The 20,517-nt window shown below is 39.5% G+C and overlaps 1 protein-coding gene across 1 annotated transcript; it reads right to left on the bottom strand.

Annotated features, from left to right (window-relative positions):
- Nucleotides 1-2: 2 nt before the first annotated feature.
- On the bottom strand, nt 3-9,884 carry LOC148337865 (insulin-like). The gene is made up of 4 exons (XM_088294146.1): nt 9,783-9,884; nt 5,590-5,650; nt 2,005-2,205; nt 3-438 (listed from the first exon to the last, which is right to left on the bottom strand). The coding sequence occupies exons 3-4, from the start codon at nt 2,192-2,194 to the stop codon at nt 293-295; spliced, it is 336 nt and encodes a 111-aa protein (XP_088150272.1). The 5' UTR covers nt 2,195-2,205; nt 5,590-5,650; nt 9,783-9,884; the 3' UTR covers nt 3-292.
- Between the last annotated feature and the right edge of the window lie 10,633 nt (nt 9,885-20,517).

A 20,517-nucleotide genomic window follows, 5' to 3' on the forward strand; every position in this document is an offset into this window, starting at 1 on the left:
GTTTGGATTGAATTTATTTGACTTGTTTAAAACCTTTTGTCCATGTCTGTGTCTTGCCAGCAGAGAGCACTGTAGTATTGGTTGAAATGATGATCGAAAGCCATGTTTCTGGAACCTGCTGTCATTTCCTAACAAAGTCACATCTTTGCAGAGAGGAGCCTTTGGGTTATGGGTCATGAAGCTTTATTTCCTGTCGTTCAAATACAGACAGTACATCACCTAACATGGACTTCAGGAGCTTTTTTTTCTTTCTTTCTTTTTGACAGCTGGTTTTGTATGTGGCGTTAGTGGGTCAGTCGCAGTAGCCTTCCAGGTGGTAAATACTGCATGGCTTATGACAGCATTGTTCCACGATGCCTCTCTTCACCTTGGCATCATCGCCTCCAGAAAATTTCCTCCACAGCCGCTGTTCTTGTCTGGCCTTTTTAGACAGGGACCCTGAGAGATGAGAGAAAGTTTCCAAAAGCGAGTTAAATCCGTCTGCTTTGGACCTCAAATTTCTCATATGAGCATTTGGACTCATCACACTTTAATGGATCCTTAATGGCTTAGCTAGGTAATCTGATCACTTCAATCCATTTAGTCTTGTTAGGCCCTCTTTGAGGGAGTGCGGTGGAGCTCCAATAGATTCTATCAAAGCAGTCACAGCTAAACTTCAAAACATCACCGAGTTGTTTGAGGTCCAAACACTGTTTGTTTTGTGAATAAGTTAATGAGGATCTTCAGTGGACACTGCCTTGAATTGAGGCGAGAAAAGGACGCTTTGCTCATTAATGATAATCTGGGGGGGTGCATTCTTTTAATGTGGGGTGTTGTCGCTTGACTTGACTAAATCCTAATGCTTGATTGCAAAGCATCCACGCGCAATCTCAGCAAGCCCAACTATCATCGCTTCAAGATTTTGCTAATATTTTGAAATGATACAGCTGCAACTGTTATAAACTGCATTATGCAAATAAGGTTGTATTGTATTGTATTGCTGTGTGCCTTTGTGTAAGGCTACGAGTAAGCAGCGATGACTGGTCATTAGAGGGCGCTAAGATGCAGCTCCAACGACGTTGAATAATGAAAATAAAATTCAATTAACATCGTGTTGGATATAATTTTTTAAATAAAAAAAATAAATAGTATACAGTTAATGATGAGTCAGATTGGTTCAGTTATTTCTGTTGTCTCACACAACGTTTGATTTGGGCGCAAATATATTTCTCTATTGACTCTTGTTAAAAGTTTGACAAGTGTAGGCTCCTATGCAATTCAAAAGATTTCACCCAGGTAGTGAGTAGAATTCCCCCACCCATTGAAATAATTTTTTTATGTTTATGTCAAATTTTACAATCTTGAATGATTTTTTTCCCGCTGCTGTTATTTTAAAACTTAGTAGGTTGCATATAGTAGAACTAATTATTGCGATCTGTGCACTGCACGTGGCGAAAAACTTTTTCCCAGGTTGTAGACGTGTCTTGATGGCAAACTGCACGCTGTAGTGGTAGAAATAGGCCAATGTTTTATTAGAAACTTGCAACTGCGACGGATAAACATTGATGAAATGATGGCGTATAGTATACATATAATGACAGAGGGCTTACTTACACAAACAAAAGCACACCCCAGCTTGCTGGCATTTGTGGGCTCATTTTTAACCCACCCTAAAAAGCATATCAACTGACAAGCTGAAAAACACTAGTTTCACGTGCAGCTGAGCGCAACTGAATTGAAAAAGGAATGAATCACTTCATGAATTGACTATTCAGAGTACATTCACTTTGTTTCTACAAATCATCAAAAAAATGCAATATGGTCGGTGAGCAAATGTGCAGTGACATACTTGCGTTCCATGTGCTTTTAACAATTTCTGTGTGCACCTGCACCTCACTACATGCATGGATACAATTCACGATGGGCTGCTTATACAAACCCTGCAGAAGGATTCTCTACAAACCCCCAGATATTAAAGGAAGCAATCCACACTTAAAGAATCAAGATGATTTAGCGTGGCCTTACTGAGCAAGTGTTCCAACTCCCTCTTGTGACGTCGTCTGGGACTGTGGAAAAAGCCCCTCTCTCCACATACGAAGTACAGGGTGTCCACAAGGTGGGAGCCACACAGGTGGTGGGTTGGTGCAGGGCCAACCCATGGAGCAGGGAGCACCAGGAGAAACAGGATGGACAACAACCATGATGCCTTGGCCATAGAACGGAGACCTGATGAAGAAAGCACGACTTATGATCACTTCTGCATAATTGTGAGCTTTGTTAAAAAAAAAAAACCCTGTCTTTCCAATTGATTGGTCACCTGCATATTGTTTATTGACAAGAAATTCTCAAATTTTCCACACTGTCAACTGACCTATTGTTCATGCTACCACAGCGCTGCTATGTATTGTGGCGGTTTGTAACGCGTGGGGTGAGTGGCACGAAACTCTGATTTGGGTGTGCTTTGCTTTCGGTCAGCACGTCTACTGCTGCGACTTGTCTTCACGCCAGAGTTCACTGCTGAGAATGCAAGTTCTAAATGTCACTTTTGTTTTTGGAGCAGCGCACCGCTAGCGAAAGGAGCCTATATAATTTAAATTTTAAAAAAAAAGTGTGTTCTTTAAGTTGCTGCCAGAAGTAATGTGGACAGGAAATTAGGGAGTTTAAAGAGCAATAGACAAAAGAAATTGCATTTATTCTCCCTCACATCTGCACAAATATGCATGCTTGATTTGCCAGCAGACTGTAGCTGTGATTGTTTCCAATTTGAACGACTATCAGGAGACAAGTGCACGAATTTTGAAGAACAAAAATAATTGCGTTCAAGTCATACCAAGCTGCAAGCTGCATTTTTTGAATGGCATGCATTTTCATTTTGAGTGGCATGGATTTAGGTAAGCACCTTAAGCCAATCTCAGATGCAGAAATAATAAAAGGATCCATGATTGAAGTGATGGATGCTATGTGAGAAGGCAAACAAAAAGAGTAGATGACAGATCAACTTAAGTAAACCCCTCCTCTTGGTTTTATTTGAGTGCAATTGGTACCCTGAGATATAAGTTTTATTTATTCTTTGACCGCATTTAAAATTGAAAACAGCAGTAGAGTATCTCGAATCATCTTTGCCCATGAATAGAAAAATAGTTTGGGTCACTCGTGTATTCTAATATATGTTAAAATGGAATTGACGTTTTACTGTCGGTTGTGTTTTGGTTGTTTGGAATATTTCGGGGACATTTAACACTTTTTTTCCTGAATATTACAGTAGTATCACCTGTGATGTGACCAAATTGACCTTAAATGACTCTTCAAAAAAATATCTATTAGTTGCACTTGAAGATGAGCATCTTCTCTCTAGACTGCCAAATATTAATTGGCAAGATGTCTCCCTAAAATATGCGGCATTCAGCTGTGGTTCTCGTTGAAATTATATTACATGCTGCCATTAGCCAAAATTGACACTCCACGAAGATCCCTGCAACATTTGAAATTGTTAGCAGGATGTTCCCTTCACTTGCGGCCTTTTCTAAAGAACTTTTGCTGTGACCTGAACAGTCTTGTTAAGTTTCTCTGTTAACATGAATTTTAAGCCGCAATGCTATTGCCACGCTCCTAATTTAAAAAAAGAAGAAATTCTCCGCACAGAACTCCTTTCAGGCTCATACTGGAAATGTTACTGGTCACTGAGCGCGTCCAACATGCTTAAAATTCCTTCTATCCTAGTATGAACCTTGCAGACGGTTCAACCGGTTCAGGATTAGTGGCTCTTATCAGAGTTGAACTTAACATAGTGAACCTGCTCTCATAGGGAAAAAGGTCAGGAGATGAGACACTCCAATCTGAGTCGCATTTGGATCATTGTCTTTTATCTCATTCCGTTCTTTTGATTTGTCTGATTTCCATAACAGCAAATACGCTACAATATCACTTTCACTTTGTGTTCACCGGTATGCCTACTTGCCAGTACATTCTTGGAATTCACTGAGGCAAACATACCACAAGTTTTATGACATGAAACTGATGATGCTGATTGGATTTTAAAAGTAACAAATACATTTATTTATGAAACAAAATGAAGAAACTGCATGATCGACAAAAAGGTATACATGTTCGTCACGGACAATGCGTTCTATTTATAGGAACAATGATAAAAATTTGCTCAAGTAAATTAGAGAAAAAGAAAAACGTTATAATTATTTAGTTGTTGGGAAGGTTATTTTAGTCAACAAAAAGTAACGAAATAACTGAAACAAAAATAAAAAAAAAAAACATTTCCATTAACAAAATAGAACAAAAATCAAAATGTTTTTAAGAAAATGAAAAACTAACTAAAACAAAATTTTACAAAAATGCAAAAATGTCCTTTGTTTTCATTGTTGGCAATTAAACGATTGCACAAGCCTTAGGAGGTGATTTTAATTGTATTTATTTCAATATTACTGCACGGACGTTAGCCTGAAGATGACAAGGTCGAACAATCGTCTGGGAATTTTCGTCCTCCTAATGTGTGTCGCACAGAAGTGATGTCATCAAGCAGCAGCCAATAAAAAGAGCCAACAGATGACGTCGCTGCTAGGAGTCGAGTGCGCGTTTTTTTTTTTAAAAAGTACACTTTACAACTGGGTTTAATACTTCTCAACAAATATTTAAGCCACAAATCCACTTTTGAAGAAAGAGTCATTCTAGTTTTATTTAATTAGGGTGCATGCATGCATCTAACTTTTGAAGCGTCATTATGCACTCCACTTCTTGTATTATCAAATAATTTTTTTGTTGAATTTTTACTACCCAATACTTACCGTGGTGATTTTCGAATGCGACACATAAGTAAAACATGAAAAAAAAAAAAAAAATTATTTTGGAAAAAATAAACTAAAATTAAGAAACATTAACAATATTTAAAAAAAACAAAACTCAAAATGAAAAAAAAAAAAAAAACTATACTGAAAATTCCCAAAATATAACAACTCTGTTCAAGGGTTAGTAAGTTCAAGCTTCATTTCTGATTAAAATTTAATTGACATGGATCTGTGGTAGCAATCAATAAATTGAACTACTGATTTATTGTTTTTTTTTTTCTTTGTTCTTCATGCAATTCTTGAAGAAGCCTGACTAAATTCAGGAAAACTCCCGTGTTCCAATATGGTAATTGTATATTTTATCCTCAAGGTCAACTCCGACCTCTGTACTTTGCTGATCATTCCATTGTTGCAGAATTGTTATTAGTGTCATTAATTAAATCACATTTGTGATTAATTCTCCCGGTTTGAAGTTCAGCTTCTGTTTCAAGGTGAAAACATATTGAGCAGTCATTTGGAAACGACACAGAGGCTTTGTGGAGGTCCTATAATGTACTGCAAATTACTGGCTTGAAAATGAATCATTTTAACAGTAATCTTTAACAATGCACCAGCGCCAGGCATTACGACATTGGCAATGAGCTCTCTCTGGCCCGCCACTCCTCCATCCCTGCTGGCTGGATGCCAGGCTCTTGGCACAGTGGGCCGGCTGAATAATAGATTTGCCTGTGCTGCTCATTACTTTCATCCTGATTATTATACATGTGCATTTTCAAAGTTGAGATCTTGAGGGAATACAGAGAAACACGCTTACCTTTGTATGAGGCCTCGGTGCAGTGGAGCAGCTGATAGTTGCAGATGAAAGGGGAGCGGACCTATTGGGTTATACAGGAACAGAGAACATCTCCACTTGGCTACATTTCCAACACACGCGGCACCTCCTCACATGCACCTGTCAATTGTCAGCTTGGGTGTGACACTCTGGTACCCTTATTAACACGGTGACCCGTAGGTATGCTGATCTGCACCTGAGTAGCACTAAGTCATTTACTCCGTATCGGCATAAGAGCAGAGTTCAGATGAAGTTGAAGAGTGAGACAGCCTGAATGGCAGAGTTCCCCGGGTGACAGACAAACACCATATGTCACGTTCTGATCACGTTGGGTAATAGATTAAAGGATTTCCTGGCTGGGTAGAGACCACTCGTGGTAAAGATATAGTGCAGTTGTGCACCAGTCTAAACACACCAGGCTCAGCACCTACAAGATTAATTCTTCCTCTTCGGCATGCTTGTTTCAGATACATATATACATACATATGTATACACAAGATTGGGAGGATTACTTTAAAATGTATTCTGATACAGTTACGAATTACTGGTTACAAAATGAAGTTATTAAGTAATGCAAGTACCATCATATTAAAGCAAAGTAAATTGATTACTTTTAATTACTTTTAGGATTACTCCAATTTCAAAGATACTAATGAAGACAAAATAAATAATATACTGTTACAATATATTTTAGTCTGGTCTTTTAGGTCTTTGGAATGTTTAATAATATTCTTGGTTTTGCAACGAAGGAGGTAGCAAATGTACCCTGAATTCAAATCCCAAATGTAAGAACTGTTAGGCGAAAATGCTAAGCACTTGTTCAATATGCGATAGATATATAGATAGATGGATAGACAGATGGCCCGTGACCTTTGATCCCAAGTTCAAAAGACATGATGTGTGATGATTTCATTTCATTTCAGAGCGACATACACTGCCATACAAGCAATGTCATTTTCAGAGATATGACACTGCTTATTTCAAGACAATGCCAAGCCACATTCTGCATTCGTTACAACAATGGGTCTGACAACTAAACTGGGCTGCCAGCAGTCCAGACCTGTCTCTCATTGAAAATGTTTGGTGCATTATAAAGTGCAGAATATGAACCTAGACTGTTGCGTAACTAAAGTTATACATCAAGAATAGAAAATCATTCATCTACAGAGCTTCAACAATAAGTGTCCTCAGTTCCCAAATGTTTATTGAATGTAGTAAAAAGGAAAGTTGATGTAACACAGTGGTAAACATGACCCATGTCACATCTTTTCATGTTGCAGGCAATAAATTTGAAAGGAGTGAATATTTGAAGCGTATTCAATTGAGTAGAGGTTATAAAGGTTTTGCAAATCATAGTGTTCTGTTTTTTTTTTTTAGTTTTACACAATGTCCCAATTTCATTGGAATTGGTGTGCGCACATTACCCGGAAGGCTTAGTATGAGAGAACGCAATGGTAAGTGTGGTTACTCTTGGAAGTCGACAAGTGTGTGTAGAGCAATTGTGCTATTTAACAATAAAGAACTGTAAAGAAAAAAGTGTTGACTGGATAAAGTATCTGATCATCATTGAAAATGAAAACATTTGATAACATTTCGACCTTTGAAACGTACTATCGCCAAATTATGAAATATACAACATACATGACCAATTATCACACATTTAAGGATGCGGTTATTTGTTAGTCAGCGTGCAATTTAGTAGCTTGTAAGATATTGAGAGCGGAAACTCTTATGCCATCTCAGCTTTCCTTCAGAAATGGTTGAAATGTTACCATGCGTAAGGGCCATTGCATACCGCAAGGGTTGCGTCCAGGTGTTTGACGAACAAGAGAATGCCAAGGAACCAGACATATACATTGTAATATATTTTTAGTTATCCTTGTGTGTCAAAAACAGATGTTATGGCTCTTCCAGTTGAAATCTACTGGCATTATACAGAAGAGGTCTCTTTGCAGCCATAACGGTTTTGACTGGAAAGACTTTTGTAAAGACTGAGTATGTTTACAAAAGTGTGTAGAGATGTATTTCTTTTTGTTCATTCATCCAAAAAAAAAAAAAAGCTAACTCATCCAAGCATATATTTAGGGCCATGTTTTGTCCACTGAGGCCATGCTGAATAGGAACGGGACAATTACATATTCTAACTTGCTTTCATGTGGTAGTAGTAATATGTTTCTTTACAATATAACTTAGAGTATTGAGTTTAAGTTAGTGACTTTTAAGGTTTTTTTTTGTTTGTTCCTGCTTGTATTTTGAGTATATGGTTTGCATTTTATTTTATGAACCCATGACAGTGATTAGTGTAACAACCAATAACTTTTTAACCATGATAATCGTTGATTTTTGGTGACAAACAAATTAATCTCTTAGAGAATAAACAAAAAGTGCAATCCCTTCAGCTCTGTTGCCTTACGTTCCCAGTGAGTCAAAAATTATTATTGTGGTAAATGGATTAGTATCTAGCCTAACCTGTAAGTAAAGTAATAAACTGCTCTTCTCTTTAAATTGTGATGAAATGTGTGCCATGGTGCCAAATTTGCAATGCATTTCCAGACACAGTAAATGTAATTGTATGACCAAAACTTCAAGGGTAACTCATTATATTACGCCATTACTGCTTAAATGTAATATATTACTTTTGTAACGGATTAAAATGTACAATAACTTTACTACGTATGTATAATGATTTGCAGAAACATGACACTTATAAAAGTCATGTTTTCTGTCTGCCGTCACGTGTAGCAGCTGTTTTCTTTAATTTCAGAGTGCCTTTCTGCGGCTGGGCCACATTTAGATGAGAGGTCATGCATAATATAATTTCATATCAAAGGATGACTCAGTCTTCAAGTACACTGCTGGGAACAATCGCTTCTATCCATCTTTTAATTTGAGCATTTCTACCTGGTGTGCTCCTAACATGCTCTATAAAACAAAAGCGGCATTTGAATTTCATTAGATAAGATGGCAGTCATTAAAAAGTGGACAATGTCTAAGATTAGCTAACAATGGAATATCATTATTTTATGTTCTCATTAATTTGAGATATTGTAGTGTGTGAAACCCCAAATTAGATGTTGTTCTTGCATTGCTGTATTATCTACAAAGGGGTTCTTTCAGATTAAAGACAGTCTGTATCCAGGCAGACCCCCTTGAGTACATTCGTGGGACATCTGTGAGACAACACCATACCCCAATTTTCCAGATTGCACTCATGATGAAAGCTTAGTTTTTGTAGCGTAATAACAAGTTACATCTGTTAGACTCCACAGGAAACTGGAAAAAAAAAAAAAAATCTTAAAAAAGTTTTTGAATGCATTTCAGTGTGAATGTTAAATTGAACCAACTGCCTTCCATTCATATTCTCTGTACTATGCTTATCCTTACAAGCATCGCAGGTGTGCTGGAGCTTATCCTAGTTGATGTTGGAGGAGAGGCCAGGTAAATGTGAACCGGTCTTCAGAGCGCATGGAAGAACAACCATTCACATCACTGGACAATTTTGAGAGTTCAATGAACCTTGTTGTGTCTCTCTAGCCTTAGACTATGAACTTATTAAACCACATTCAGTAGAAAATATTTGAGTATTTTTAACTTGGTTACACCATCCTGAATGTTTTTGGAATGTGAGGAAAAACTGGAGTAGCTGGAGCAAATCTACCCACGCAGGCAGGGAGACATGCAAACTCTATACAGGATGGCCGGAGCCCAGGTTTGAACCGACGATCTGTGAAATTTGACTCGGTTGTGCCAACCCGTTGTCCACGGCATCACCCAAATGAACAGCAATTTACAATCTAACAATTTAAGGGATTTAATCTCCATATTCGGAAGGCATAAATGTCAAAGTACCAATACACCCGCATCAGATTAAAATCACATCTGTTCAATTATGCACTTGATGACAAATTTGACATTTTAATGTTTATCACATTTTGACCAGGCTTGTTTCAACAACCCAGCGAAAAGACAATTGTTATATTGCCTCTGTATTTACTGTCGTTCCAATAAAACAAGGGATGCATAAAGGACCATTGGAGGCTATTTTTTGCTTGCTCGAGTCTGATTGGGTAAATTCACTATTAATTAGGAATGACATGTCAATGTGAACTATAATGACACAAGTTGATAACGTAATATGGACTTTATACATGCAAACTTACAGAAAATGTCATTACTAGCAAAAGCAGATCCCACCTCAAGTGGAGGAGCTTAAGGATTTTGGGGTCTTGTTTGCGAGTGAGGAAAGAATGGAACCGGGAGAGCAACAGGCGGATTGTTGCAGCTTCTGCAGTGATGCGGACTCTGTATCCGTCTGTCGCTGTGAAGACAGAGTGTGAGCGTTGCCAAAGCCAATCAGAATCCAGCCTGTCCTATTCAGTAATTGAAGACAAGCTGCTCATCTGTGGGCACCCTGAGCTTTTCGATACGCTCTGTTCCTCATAATGAGACCGTAAAAGGATCAGGCATCGCAAATGGTCAATGCAGCAGTTGGTGTATCTGCTGAGTATATTCATGTATGTTATTTAATTACAGCTGTCGGTTGTAATTTATTGTGAAACAAGGTTGACATTGTGCAGCGCACAATCACTGACCACAGGTGATACCAACTCACTGATTGTTTGATATGAATTGTGTTTTTTTTTCTTGTGTTAGAGGGAATGGAAGGCAAATGAAAGGTTCTGCAGGACATCATTTTGACAGGGCACCCATCCATCCCTCCATTATCTGAATTGCTTATCCTCGTGAGAGTCGTGGGCATGTTGGAGCCTATCCCAGCTGTCTCTGGGCAGTGGGTGGTGTACACCCATCATGCAAAACCTATGCCGATAAAGGTGGAAAAAAATAAAGAGTGGTTTGGCAGAAGGGCCAAATAAAATGTGGACGTATCCTACAGCGCTGTCATTTCTCGACCCCCTCTGATTTGTAGATGAAACATTCACATACACTTATTTACTTATCTATCGAATTGTTAAGTTCAGCAAGACAACACTGGTGCCTACCTGCAGCTGTTTTAACTCCTAAAACATTCAGAAAAATTGTCGCCCCAACCCGGTAGAGAGACCCCCCTCATCCCTCGCGGGAGAGATGCAAACGGTAGAGGTTTATTTAAAGAACGTTAGCTGCCTAATTTAAAATTCGCATTCGCTTACCTTATTATGGTAATATTTGTCGCCTTTGTCTTCGTCTAATTCTTCTTCTGCCAACTGTACTACTTTATTCAACTTCTCTGTCGCAACTACTCCGCATCACACATGGAACAACACTTCACTAACCCCATAATATGAGCCAATCACTTTCGTGTGATCTTCAGGCACCAAAGATATTACCCAATGCAAGTAAGTACGCACAGATGGTAGTGGCGCTTTTGACGCAATTTTTGTTGTTTGCCCATTTGGCCGCAACCATATCACACACCCAAGGGCTGATTCGTGGAATTCGTAAAATCCACATTAGACCATAATTATTTGAAGCCTTTTTTTAAATTTGCCCCAAAAATGGACGTCCCCCGGGACGGACTGCCCAGCTCTGGATAAGACCTTACACATCTGTAATAAAAGAGCTTCACAGCTGTCTCGATCTTTCTGGCGTTCATCACTGGGAATATACAGTCTTCTGGTGGTTATTGTTCATAAAATATTGCATGCATTAATGATAAAAAGACCAGGTGAATGTGAACTTTTCAGTAGTTTGTGAGACTCCTACACAAGGTATAAAGCCGCAGTTGTTGCTAAGTCATCCAAGGTTGTTCACCAAATGAAGAAACACGGCTCTTCGTCTGTTCTTTCTGCCTCCAACAGGTGAAGGCCCTCCTCCACTCTGGTATATGTGGCGTGAGCGGCAGAAAGTGAGCAAATGAACACCAGTGATTGAACTCTGTCTGGCAAAGGCCAAGTGGCACTTTGATCAAGTGTACTGAACGAAACAGTAAAAAAACATTAAAAAGTTTTTAGGTCCAACAAAAAGTACCTGAGTTTAACTGACAATAGGCTCTAACTGTATAGAAAATGGATGGATGGAATTTACATGATGGAACAAATCAAGCATATTGCACATGATGAGAAGCAGGTAATTGTAATTACCATCACATGACACTAGTTTGCTGACCATCTGTTGAAAGAATGCAGGTGTGTCATATTCTTACCAATAAACGTTCGGTCCTATACACATTAGTAAAAGTAAAAGCTATGGGGGGGAGCTATCTGGCACTTTGGCACTGCACTTTAAGAAGGTGTTAAATGTGGAACCAGGAAAGGTCAAACTCTGCCACACTTTGAAGTTGCTTCCTCAGGGGAGCGCAGCAGAGCATCGTGAGCTGTGAACAACAGCCGCATCCTCTTTGCCCCAGTCATAGCGGCGGCTTCAAACACGCACATCAAAAAGCTGCGTTTTCTCCCTCAGACGGCCCAGACACGAGTCAGTGGCAAAGTTGGGCAGAAAGTCGGCTGGGTCCCTTAGGTGGAAGTTGCATAACTTGTCTTCTCTTCTTGTGCATTTAAAGGGAGTGAAGAGTTCAGCTTTGTGGGATGTTTTAATCAGCTTTTACAGTGCTTCCTTATTTTTGCCGTAATTATCCATGACACTCTGAGGAAGGAAACTGAAAAGACTTTGAACACGAGAAAAAAAAGAATCATTGACTGACGTGGCACCCAAAAGGAACAGCTTGGATCACTACTTTTTTATTGAAGTGATTGAACTATAAGAGGGCAGAAGTAATTAGAGATTTCAGCTCTAAGAACTGGATCGGCTCCATAAAGATTCAACCTCAATCAACGTCATTAAAATAAGTTAATCAAAAAACTGGGCTAAAATGAAAAACTTGTGTTAAAAGGCAAGGGCAAAGAGTTTGGGATTGTGGCAGGTCAAATGTCCCGTCTTATGCAAACATTGTCCCATGCATGTGTGGGTGTGCAAGCAAAAGACAGCTTGGATGCGTCCGTCTGTTCCAGACATTGCCCTTTGTGTGAGTCATGGCCTGCTGGCTTCTATCCATGACAGAACGTCACAAAGTTTCACAAAGCACCTGTGTGTGATTGTGAATGAGTTGGAGAGGGCAGCCAAGGCTTTGTACTCTCCTGTCCTGCCAGTGACAGTCACTAATGCAGCACTAACCTCTGCCATGACCCACTTTGTACACCACCTCTGACAGGACCCTTGCAGAGCACATGCACAAATACACATACGTTCACACTCACACAACTATTAGTAATGAGCAGCAGGAAATTTAAAGTATCGTTCTTGCCACAAGATTTTACCCATTTTTCACTAACAAGCTCAGTTTATATATTTTTTTTATCAGGAAACTGAATATTTTTTTTAATCTATTAATTTTGGAGAAATAAGGAAATAAGTGACTTCAAAAAGGCCTCATTTTAATGAGGAATATGGCCACGCCCCCGTCCGCCATCTGCCTCTTGAGAGCTGACATAACTTTAGTGTAGCTAAATGTCTGAAATATAACAGCCGAGGTTTGTGTGCACATTCATGCTCTTTTCCGCTTCTGCCTGTTCCAGTGGAGAAGATCTTGGCATGGTATTTTTGATTTTGTGGAGGTGATCACATGATCTCACGTTTGATGTCAATAAATCCAAACAGTGTGACTGTGGAGAATTCTTTTCTACTTTCACGGGTTGCAGTGGACAAGAGCAATAATTTGCATTTGCATTTTGGTAGTGATCAGTCGACGTTCTAGACAACAGAACTGACAATTCGAGCACTATTACCTCACTTGCCTCCCTGCAGTGACGTAGACGCTGAAACCAGAAAAAAAAAAAAAGCTGATCTCCAAAGGGGGGCGTGCCAGTTTGTTGTAAATCTCACCACAACAACAACAACAAAAAAAAAGTTAAATCACTACTGAGACTTTTAGGGGGGAGCATTTTAGTACTGCTGTCATTTTTACATGCAAAACTATTATACAAGTGCCAATGTTAACGTCAATCATCCCTTTAATGAAATAATATTTTCAAAGAAATTGTGCACACAATTGGATGATGTTTGTAAAGACAAGAATTTAACAGGTTAGGTCGCAGAGCAGAGCTTGGCGAGAGCACACTATGACAGTTGAGAAAATAACTAAAAGCTAAAAATGTGACCAGATCGCAGGGGAAACGAGGGACATGACTGAATGAAGGTGAATTAAGGCCTGAAAATAGGACTGCTACAAAACAACAAAATGAAGCCCTGTTTCAGGCCTTCCCTTTGACTTAGCGTGTTCTTTGTTTGAGTTGTGGGAAGTGTACCCTGTCTTTCACCGATAGACAGACGGGTTTACGCTCGAACATGGTATTATGTTACATACAAAAAATCGATGGTGAATAAAACTGCAATTCTCCAAAAACTTTTACATTTGAAAGCTGCACTTTTGTCTGTGTCTGTACCAAAAGGCAGCTGTTTCTCATTTAGCCCATTTCCCACCCTGTTGCAAAATGTGGTGTCAACACTACAACTACCAGAATTCTAAAATTACTGGACTCCCGAGAGCTGTCATTTTGACGCCTTGCGCTCTGGCAAGTGACTAACTGCTCCTTCTGCATGGACTCACTGTGTGAATCAGCTGAGCTTTCCAGCGACCACTCATCCACTGACTCCCCATGAGCTCCAGACTGACCTCATCATTATTTTGAGTCTCCTCGTCTAGGCACGCTGCATATTACATGTGTGGCGTGAAGTTCAACCTTTGGAGGAGGCGGCCTTCGAATTTGGACACAGCGCGTGTGTCAGGTCGGTAAATGTTGCATTAAAATTAAACAAACACAAAATGTGTCACTACCAAGAGGGTGGAGTGTGTACAACTTGTCATCTAGGGAGGACTGGGTCTGTCTTTAGACTCTAGGGTCATACGCCCCTTTGTCTCTGAACCTAATGTAACGAGTCTATCAATAGTGCATCTACACTATCTTGCTTCTGGATCAGTTCTAGGCTCTAATTGAGTGGGGTAACATATGGAGTTGAACCAGAGACCAGAGAGTTTAAGTATAAGAAAATGCTTTACTTAAGTAAGGAGAAAGAACACAAAACAATTGTAACAATTTTACAAACAGCCTACAGATAACAACAATATTTTGACTATTTTACTCTCATCTCCACTCATTTCCAAATCAGAGGTAATTTATCCTATGTAATTCACCCTAGTTAGATGATTTATTCAATTTAGATGGTTTAGTTATGTTGGAGCGGTCTTTAAATATCCAAATCAAAGTTTAATTTGATTGTTGTTCGATTTTCTTCCGAAATTTACTCTTTGTTTTTCTTTTCTTTCAAATGAGAAAATTGGTCATATCATTGAAAACCCAAAATACAGAAAAACACATGTCCAAACCACAACAAAGTATGATAACAAAATGCAAATATGTCACTTCTATTCAGAGTTCAATACATTCCAACACGTGTGTTTTGCGTTCAGTATCTTCCAACGATCCTACCACACTGGCAGAAAGTTCATCAATGAGTCCTGAATCCTTGTGCAGCGGGTGCTCCAGCAGCACGATGAAGAGGAAATTTGTCTTTAGAAAGTTCGCGGGTCTGGCTCGCCATCTTGAATCCCGAGTATGTGCACAGCTCCTTCGTGCACACACAAAGTCCTCCTCAATCCAAACTTCCAACGGGACGGATAATGAGCAAAAAAAAAAAAAAAAAAAACTGACCTGTACAACAGGTCATAAGAAAAATAAATCAATTTGTCCATATAAATCAAATTAACAAAACTGTGCGCTTAATATAGATCAGCCCCACACGGCTACAATGGTAACGTCTAGCTAACATTCTCACATGTAGCATTACAACCAATGTATGGTAAGAGAACTTCAAACTTACCAAAACGGCTATAGATTGATTAAATAAGTCTTTTGTTAATCATCGACCAAATAGAATGTTTCCAAGTTTCCAAAGTGTTTTAAGTATTTGTTCCTATCTCTCTCTGTTTGTCTTCTCTGCTCTCTGCTCCGTGCGTGTATAACTGACACAGTGCCACTGTCATCGCATCAGATCTTAAAGGGACAGTACTATCTTTTGAATAGGTGATTTAACGGATGTTTAAATAGTCTTTTTATAGTACTATTTTAATTAATCAATTAAACAAATGTTAGATTTCAACGATTTTAACTTGCGCATTTTAATAACTTTTAGAATTTATCTTTATCATTTCTTGTGGGTTACATCAAACTTAAAATTTACGAAGAATAGGGACTGTTTTTTGTTCTCGTGAACGCGCAAATCTCAGTCAATGGGACAAGACAGGACATAAAGGGCCTAACTCTCAGCTCTGGCTTTCCTGTGTGTTCTCCCCCTGTGCATGCATGGATTTTCCTCCATATTCCAAAAATACGCATGTTCGGTTCACTAAAGACTCTAAATTGTTTACAGAAGGTTTAGGTAAGTGTGAGTGGTTGTTTGTCTGTGTTGTTTGTGATTGGTGGGAAACCAGTCCAGGGTTTTGCCCAAAGTCATCGAGGACAGACTCCAGCTCATCCAAGACCTGACTGAGGTTAAAGAAATTTGAGCATGGACAAATGAATGTTTTTGTTTTACAAAAACTTTGATTCTGCCAAATTTGATCTAATTTACTCTAACTTCTCAGCACGTCGTCCTCTCAGTTCAGAGGTGCAGGGTTTGATTCCGGCTCCAGCCTTCCTGTGTGGAGTTTTCTTGTTCTCTCCATGTCCGTACTCTGATTACTCTGGTTTTCTCCCACATACCAAAAACATGCATGGTAGGTTGATTGAACACCCGAGGTGTGATTGTGAACGTGAATGGTTGTTTGCCTTTGTGTGCGCTGCAATTGGCTGGTAACCAGTTCAGCGTGTACCCCGCCTACTTTACGAAGACAGCTGGGATAGGCTCCAGCACGCCCGTGACTCTAGTGAGGAGAAGCGGTACAGATAATGAATGTATGGATGGATATAACATGGAAAATACAATTAAAAATCCATTCAGAACTGAATATCACCAGATCATATCGGAATTTGCTTTACATATTGTTTGTCAGAGCATTTCACATTGTATTCAATTGGTTCTGAGGAAATTGTGGATCTTCAAACTTTACTTTAACTAGCACGCTCTTTTTGTAGTTGTGAATTAGGGATTTGAAAGGAGAACAAATGTTTAGGCCTCAGTGGAATTTTACATTCTCTCTCTGCTCTTGTCATGGTTTGTCCTACTCCGATATTAGAACATGAGATTGTAAATCACTGTTTGTTTTAGAAGAGAGAGAATGAAGGATTTGTGCCTGGGGAGCGCTGTACCGCGTTGTTCGTTGATAAATTAAATTAATTCCTTCACCAATTCCATCTTAAACCTTTCAAGGGCAATGCTGGAACCCGAGATTACAAATTTAAAGAGAAGACTTGAAATCATAGTAAGTGTTTTTCATTAAGAATACTCCAATTTATCATTGCCGTGCCTCCGAACAACCTAGTTTGTACTCCCCTGAACATCAAAGTGTTGGTGACGCTTGATCAGGAGCCGTGTTAACCATTAATGCCTGGAGATGCGTTTTGGGCACTGCTGAAGCAAATGAAAGGAGGCATCAATTCTTTTGATGACTTTCCTTTAAATCATCGCATGAAAAGAAAAAGAAGCAAGTTTGAATAAACCAGGGATTAAATGTGTTTGAAACAAAATAATAAACTAATTTATCAGGGTAGGACTTAATAAAAAAATTCAATACTACAACTAAATTAATTTATCCACTCACTTAAAATTTAATGATATGAACGAGAAGGCGGGCTGGTAATTTGCTCGGAATGCACTTTGTGTTTTCTTCTGATATTCCAAGATGCAGATATCGAAAGTCCATTCATCCGTTATCTTTACAGCCTATCCTCATCACGTCACAGGTCAGCTGGAGTCTACAATTTACAATTAAATGCAGCTGGTTGTCCATCTCTTCATGTGCCCTACAACTGACTGGCAAGCAGTTGAGGTTGTAGTCCGCCTTTTGCCCGAAGGCAGCTGGGCTCCAGCAACCCACCACCCTGAATAGGAAACGCATTATTGAAAATGGATTGGCGAATGGAAGTTGAGACATGTTCCACGTAAGCCAGGTATTTACCGTATTCCACGACTGCATTTCCAAGAAGACAGTTTATTACTGTGAGCAGGTAACGCGCTCAGAGCGATGGGAAGGATTGGGTGGATCGAATCAATTTTGAGGCAATTGTATTGTGTTTTTCTTTTCAAAATATTCCATTTCAACCAAGAAGTGCATGGATATGCACTTTTTTAGCTGGTTTATAAAGGACTTGAACACTTGTCTCAAGTCCTCATGATGCGGCCCGCTGCTGCCCTTTTTGTGGCCCCCGAACAAAGCCCTTTTCAAGGCCTTTTCACCCTGCAATTGGAGGAGTGCAATGCACTCTTAACAAGCCCATTCTTGTGTATTGTGTTGTTGCTGCGGAGCAACGATCCTATGCCCTGTCAACCGACATGACGCAGTGCGCAAGGTGGGCGGCAACACAACCCAATTAGAAAATTGTTCAAGTCAGTCAAGTCAACCAGAGGTGGCAAACTGGGAGGAAAAATGGGAAGCATTTCCCACCATTCCTGTGATGTCAGATGGCGCATCCAGTGGAAGAGGTGCTGAAAGAGTTTTACAGTAAGCATGGAGAAAACGCAGGGAAAGGTTTGAAATAGTGTCCCGGTGTCCCAAAATCTACGTAGAACACAAGACAAAGGTTGGGTGACTTGGTAAAGATAACATTAATGGAGAAAACCCCGATGTGTAACATAACAGGTTGGTTGAAAGTGGTTGAAATGTGATTTTAGAATGTTTTTTGTTGAAACAGTGTCCAATACACTGTTGCCATCCGGTGTCGTATCCTGCAGTGCACGAGTAACGTGTTCTTATTATTTATTATACATGTAATATGTGTATGTTAATCAGTAAAAGTTTTGCAAACTACAAGTTAGCATCAAACCGTCACCGGATGTAGTGTGGACATACAGCGACTGGTCTTCACGTATCTCGAATTAAGCGAAACTCAAGCTGCTTATTTTGGCTCTCAATTGCTTTTTCACACATTCTCACATTTTGAGAGAGAGAGTGGGAGCGAGTCAGTACATTACAAAATTTCTTCTTCTCCGAGTGCAAACTTCCGGCCTTGCTTAGTCCGTCCTTTTTTCAAAATTTGTCGTCCTCAGTCCCCCCCCCCCCAAAAAAAAGGAAAGGGCTGTTCCGACCTAGGGTCGAAATGCCCATTACTGAGAGAAAGCATTACATCTGTTTCAAAATATTGAGGAAGCTGACACGAATAATGATTGAGACATCAAGTCGGAGCAACTTCAGCTTCCCACTAATGAAGAAGAGCTGTCCGGTGACACAGTTAGAGGTATTAATAGCTTATAGCAAATTATTGGCTGTTAGATGTGATAGAGAGGCCAACAGACTCTGTTTGAATCTCCGCAACCTAACCCATCTAACTAGCACCTGTCTGCTGCAGAGGGGGACGGACGGTACTGGGTGAACTCTGGTGGTTCCCAGAGAGGAGCTGCAGTACATAATTTAAATTAAAAGATAGTGAAAACAGAGTTTTAATAAACAACATAACTTTAGGCGATGAGGTCCTTGCCAGAGTGCAAACAGTCAGAATGACGGCTCTAGGAGATCTAATAGTAGTAATTTTAGAATTCGGGTAGTCCGCGTGTTCAAGAAAGGGGTGGTCCCTGTTGTTGCGCTAGTTAACCATGGTGCATTAACTTTTGAAATTAAATTGTAACTTAGGGCGGACTTTTCCAATTGGTCATATTACCCAATATAATAATGATTCTTTTTACATATAGGTACTAATTGGAAAGTGAAGCTTCAAGGAACCAGTTGTAGTATTTTTTGGCTCCTCTGTATGACACTGTTGGTTTAAATTAAGTTATTTTAGAAATGGCAAGGGAGCACTTTCAACCCAATGTTGAAAAGAGAGTGCCATCTGGAGGAGTCGAACGAAACAGCAATTGGTTCATGAAGCAAATTTGAATCTTTATTTTCCCATCGCTAGCTTTTCAGGGCATTTCAGCGCAAACATAATTTAATGAAAACAAGCTGTACAATACAATTAACAAAATGTATGAAAACAATAATAAGCACAGAAATCCAAAAGTGAAAGAATTGCAGCACATGGCATTAGTTGTTACTTGAGACACAAACTAAAGCGGAAAAACTGCCCAAAAGCATTCACATTGAAAAATATCTCAGCTTTATATATGCAAAAACAAACTATGATGATGCAAACAGTGAGTATGATTTAATGCAGCCAAGCTGAGCGTTCGCCGGGGCAAGCCCTCGGATAGAGCTAACTGATTTATCATTTTGACTGTCCACAATAGAGACTATAATGGGCTTTATTCATATTTTTATTTTATGAAACATAGTGAAAGAGGTCATGGTGGCCATTAAGGGGATTAATGGTACGTGTTGGGTAAAGAAGATGCAATAAAGTCTGAAAAGTTAATGCTGCCATATGAGAACTGCTATCCTGATTAAGTGGGAGGGGCCACTGGCAACTAATAGACATAATTCAGCCAGGTAATGTTGTCTCACTGGGAACAAGATAGATAACACTTGGCAGCGTTATTGGGTGTGTCGCGGCGTGCCGGCACATTTACGCAGGTTATTTATGCTCCTTAATGAAGGGCATAATGAAAATTGGACACAACGATAAATATGAGAAGGGAAAGCGTAATGTGGAGAGATAATCATTGATGCAATTAACGTGTCGTACACATGCAGTGTGAGCCTGGCCCCGCTGACTTCCTCCCTTTCTTTTCACGAAGGCTGTATTTTATTCCAAAGCAGCACATTTATAAGCCCAGGGGGTGTCAGTGTAAATCCACACGTGTTGCACAAAGAGTTGGGCATTTTGAATATGTTAATCTCAAAGAAATGAAGTCTCTGGCTAAGCTATCACTGTGGGTATTGACTGC

The sequence above is a fragment of the Idiotropiscis lumnitzeri genome, chromosome 4 (assembly GCF_059441095.1).
Source record: "Idiotropiscis lumnitzeri isolate Australia: NSW breed Sydney's pygmy pipehorse chromosome 4, RoL_Ilum_1.0, whole genome shotgun sequence".
In the NCBI taxonomy this organism is placed as follows: Eukaryota; Metazoa; Chordata; class Actinopteri; order Syngnathiformes; family Syngnathidae; genus Idiotropiscis; species Idiotropiscis lumnitzeri.